At 40.5% G+C, this 5,000-nt stretch overlaps 2 protein-coding genes across 4 annotated transcripts in view; both read right to left on the bottom strand.

Annotated features, from left to right (window-relative positions):
- Positions 1–1,249, bottom strand: part of LOC134194993 (collagen triple helix repeat-containing protein 1-like) — a 13,856-nt gene extending 12,607 nt beyond the window's left edge. For all 3 annotated transcript variants that reach the window (XM_062663985.1, XM_062663994.1, XM_062664002.1), the window contains exon 1: positions 1,038–1,249. The gene's annotated coding sequence lies outside the window, so the exon portion shown is untranslated. The remainder of the gene's footprint in view (positions 1–1,037) is intronic.
- A 2,255-nt stretch (positions 1,250–3,504) lies between these two features.
- The window catches only part of LOC134191793 (disks large homolog 4-like), a 4,268-nt gene continuing 2,772 nt past the window's right edge, over positions 3,505–5,000 (bottom strand). The window contains exons 4-8 of the mRNA XM_062660419.1: positions 4,532–4,633; positions 4,338–4,468; positions 3,982–4,047; positions 3,880–3,920; positions 3,505–3,817 (exon numbers count right to left, since the gene is read on the bottom strand). Of these exons, the coding sequence (XP_062516403.1) occupies positions 3,802–3,817; positions 3,880–3,920; positions 3,982–4,047; positions 4,338–4,468; positions 4,532–4,633 (356 nt within the window). The 3' untranslated portion in view covers positions 3,505–3,801. The remainder of the gene's footprint in view (positions 3,818–3,879; positions 3,921–3,981; positions 4,048–4,337; positions 4,469–4,531; positions 4,634–5,000) is intronic.

The raw sequence follows: 5,000 nt of genomic DNA, 5'->3' as shown, positions 1-5,000 counted from the left end.
CACACTCCCAGTGTAGTGCTGGATGCAGGAAATGTGTAGGTTGGATTCAGTGTTAATGCAGTCACACATCTCTTCAGTGAGTCTTCTCAGAGCCATTTCAACAGTCCCATTGGATGCTAGAACTTTGAAGACGTTGCTGCCGTTGCAGGAAACAGGCGTATCGAATGTGGCAGGTATTCGGCGAGCGAACTCAAAAAACCGAAGGTAGACATATTTCTACATACCCAGATATCCTACACAAAAATATCTTGTCGTTTTTGACTCGCCGGTACTATAGGACACGCTCCGTGCATACCGTCCGAGGTCACCTTTTTGCTCTGGATGTAGTTTGATGTTTAATAAGATAAACAAATGAACTACAGCTTGCTCAGATAACGCAGTCTGATGGGACTGCTGGATAGCTATAGCATTGTGACTTAACAATGGCATGTGAACAAACAATGGATATTGAAAGTGAGCATTGCACTCTTAGTTATGAGAAAACAAAACTACCCTATGAGATTGAGTTCACGTAACGAAACTTTCTTCAAATTGAGTCTATCAGAGGCATTCAGTGTCCTTCTTGAAAGACAAACGAAACAGCACTATGTCGTTGTACAATGCACCCCCAAAAGGGGACCTGACTGAAAAAGCTGGAAGACGACGCCACCCTGCCCATGTTCTTACCCATGCCGAGTTACGCCTATACCCACAATTTTAGCCTCGTGGGTGATCAAACTTACAGACAAATATATATATATATATATATATATATATATATATATATATATATATATATATATAACGAGCTCTAATGCCAGGCTTCGCCCGGGTAATAGTTTAATCACACAAATTATTGATTTGCAGACACTGTTTGCTATTAATTAATGACAAACAGACAGACAGACAGGTCGCCTTTATAGGTAGAGATTATAGCAGAAAGTATCTAAAAATGCGTTTGATGGTTGGAGAGGCAGAGGGGGTGTAGCCAGGTCACGTACAGTCTGTATAGAGAACCGTTTACTGTCACCAACTAGCCGTGGTGTAAGTGCTTTTACCGTTTAGTAGCAGCCAGACAGAATTCTCATTCATAGTTATATCCCGTTCAATTGCCGTTTCCAAAATCCCGTTGATTGGATTAGCGATTGGTTGAAACCATTTCGACTTGGACGCCGCAGACGTTGCTGCCGTTGCGAGGAACAGGTGTATCGAACTTGGCATCTTATTCGACACGTGTCCAGTTTCAAAAATCCCGTTGATTGGATTATTGATCCCGTTGAAGCCCTTTCGACAGTCCCGTTGCACAGAACAGGTGTATCGAACCTGGCATCTATAATTTCGACGTGAATCCCGTAACGTGCAAGTCACGTGCAATACTTACCCGGATAATCCGTTCCCCGTATATAACAAATGCCGACTCTCGCCATTTCGACAGTTCCGTTGAACGTCGTCGTCTTAGAAGACGTTGCTGGCGTTTTGGGGAAGAGGTGCATTAAACACGGCAGCTCTTCGACGGTCGTAGACTGGCAAACGACTGTGGGCGTATTTTTTCAAGACCCGGATATCGGCAAAACTATCTTCCGTTTCCCAGCGTCGTCCACAATAAACGACACGATCGGCGCCTACCGTCCGACGTCAGGAACGGGCGGTCTAAATTCGGTGGAGATACGATGCGCCTTTCCAGAGATATTCGCGCGCGAGTGGAAGCGAGTGCGATCGGCAGGAAATCGTGTCGTTGTGGGAGAAGTCAGGAAGACGACCATAATCTCACTTTCGACACAAATGAATTCGGCGTGTGCAAGCCAAATTTGGCTAAGATCAGACTCACCGTTTTTGAGAAACGCTCTTACAGACGGACACACAGACAGACAGACAGAGACCTCTGCTTATATATATATATATATATATATATATATATATATATATATATATATATATATATATATAGACGAGCTCCAATGCCTGGCTTCGCCCAGGTAATAGTTTAATCACATTAATTATTGATTTGCAGACACTGTTTGCTATTAATGACAGACAGACAGGACAGACAGACAGACAGACAGACAGGTCGCCTTAATAGGTAGAGATTATAGCAGAAAGTATCCAAAAATGCGTTTGATGGTTGGAGAGGCAGAGGGGGTGTAGCCAGGTCACGTACAGTTTGTATAGAGAGATCTTTGTAGATTTCCAAACTCTCTTCTGTATAGTGTTGCTTATCATTCCTGTGCAAAAAATGCAATCACAGCACAAACCAATTACACTAACTTATGCCCTTGTCAGTGCAACCCGAGCCAGTCCGTCGCTTCCGAGGCATTGCAAAACAACGAAAAATGTCGCGTATACACTTGCAATCGTATAGCACTCCCGGATATTGTGCAGGTAGTAGACTGTAATGTTTTGTCAGTAACCGTTTACTGTCACTAATTAGCCGTGGTGTAAGCGCTTTTACCGTTTAGTAGCAGCCAGACAGAATTCTCATTCATAGCTAAATCCCGTTCAATTGCCGTTTCCAAAAATCTCGTTGATTGGATTAGCGATTGGTTGAAGCCATTTTGACTTGGACGTTGCTGCCGTTGCGAGGAACAGGTGTGTCGACCTTGGCATCTATTCGACACGTGTCCAGTTTCAAATATACAAACACCGTCAATTTTATATAGTAGTATAGATGGTATTATAATATACCAATAATGTATTGTAGTATAAAATAATGTGTGACTTACCGTTCACTTTGACTGAACTGATAATGTCGAGACATAACATACTTATGTGTCTTTTGGTTGGTCTAACAAGCTTGTCATTTACATGACAACAGTGCAAAAATGGCATCAGAACTCAAAAAATAAAAATGGCACTGACCCACTGATGGGGTGTGAACACCACAGATGATTGAACTGTGAACATAGCTTTCTTGAGGACAGCTAGTGAAACGAGATCCACGTGATGACAAAAATCTTTTTAGCCTATCTTCTTTACTGTCTGTACATACCACAAACGCACATGTGCAGTTATTTACGTCCCAGTTTCTAGTATTTGCTCTTTTGCACGTGTGTAAGGGTATAGTGATGTTAGTAAATTATATAGTAAAATATATAACATTATGACGTCAGGTGATGTCATAATACTGACGTCATACTATCCCATTACCATCCTGTCGTGAGTGAGAGTACATGAAAAGCGACAAATATTGACAAACTTTAATTTTGGCAATTCGCTTGTCGATTGCCAAATGATCACAAGTGTAAATTTCCCAGTCTATGGTATAATACAGAAGATATTTATATATCAACACATTATTGGAGAGATGCATATCTGGATACATTTGTATTGAATTATTAACTTATTAATTATTATTCAATTAAATTATAAATTAATATTAACTAAAATTGTTACAATAAATTACTAATTTTTTAGGTCACGTGTCACAACATAAAGGCATGAACTTTTGCATCCTTCACCTGGTGCTTCCATGGCAACAGTGAGACCGGGTCTAGCGCACGCTAACGTCGTTCATCCAAATGCACCAAATCAATCAAATAAACAGTTCAAATGCAAACTGTAACCTGCGATACAATAACAACTTACTCAAAACTACGGTATAACCAGCTAATGTTTGATAAACCTGTGTTGTCTAAATTTCTACTAAACTTGATAAATTGATATTAATCAAACAGTTGATATAAACTAAAAAGTCAAATTAATGAAAACCGATCTCAACCCTGATTCTTCCATCGAAAGTCTGCTTGTCATACACTCAGCCAGACGGGTTGCAATTGCTCGTGAACAACAGCTCTAGAGACTCTCTGAGACAGATCGATGATGTCATCACCACGAATTATTGCTACAAAATAAAAAAAATTAGAAAACAAAACAAAACAAAACAAGTATAGAGCTCTTTCTTACCATGAGTATCCTGTAAGTCTGGCACTGAAGTAGTAGAAGACCTAAAGAAAAAATTATATTGATGTTAATGACAAATTTGTGCCAAGTAAGTTTGTGAGTTACTTTGACTCGAGAGAAATAACGATGGGAGGAAGGTCGACAGCTTGGAGTCGAGAAATGGCAAACATGCTGACGTCGAGTAGACAATGTTTGTGCAGTGAGTATAAAACAGAGAGACAGTTGGACAAACCGTTAGCATGAGACAAAATAGAAATTCAGTGGAGGAAAGCAAATAGTAAGAAATAGACTGACATACACGTGACTCAAACACAGACAGACAGAAAGAGAGACACACAGAGAGAGAGACATAGACAATCAGACAAACAAACAAACAAACAAACAAACAGACAAACAAACACACAGACAAACAAACAGACAATAAAATCAGCTACATACGAAGAATCAACACAAACTCCTACCTGCTGAGCAACCTTCTGGACATCATCAACAGTCACACAAACAAATTCGCTCTCTTGCTTCTGCGTATACTCCACCAGCTTCAGCCTCTCAAATTGCGAACGTAGCTCACGAGCATCGCCCATATTTGTTCCTGCAACAATCAATTGACTACAACTGCTGATACGTTGCCACACATTGCACACTCTCCACTCACTTGTGGTGCACTTCTCAAAGAGAGTAGGCTCTGCCTGCAATAACTGAGCTCTAACAGCACCGGCAAGCTTTCCAATGATCACAACGGGTCGTGAAATGTGAGCTGCAAATTGAAACATACAAATCAATGATGCATGAACATTTATGACATTAGAGCAAATATGTTATGTTATGTTAATCTCCTACTCTCTAGTTAGTGTGTCAACATTTCAGTCTGCTTGCTTCTCGGTCTGTTCTGTCGACCTCCCTTTCTGTTTGCCTGCATGCTTGCTGTGTGTCTCTCTGTGCTGTGTCTGTCAGTATGTTTGCCTGTCTGTCAATAAATTTATTTAGGAGATAGAAGTAAGTAAATAAGAGTTAACTGCTACTGAGTTTGTCCATCTGTCTGTCTTATTGTCTGCCTGTCTGTCTTACTGTTTGTCTGTCTGTCAGACTGTCTTATTGTTTGCTGTTGTCTGTCTTATTGTTTG

This window comes from Corticium candelabrum, chromosome 1, assembly GCF_963422355.1.
Source record: "Corticium candelabrum chromosome 1, ooCorCand1.1, whole genome shotgun sequence".
NCBI classification, from domain to species: domain Eukaryota; kingdom Metazoa; phylum Porifera; class Homoscleromorpha; order Homosclerophorida; family Plakinidae; genus Corticium; species Corticium candelabrum.
The sequence above is the reverse complement of the archived record's forward strand: the minus strand, read 5'-3'. Positions and strand labels throughout refer to the sequence as shown.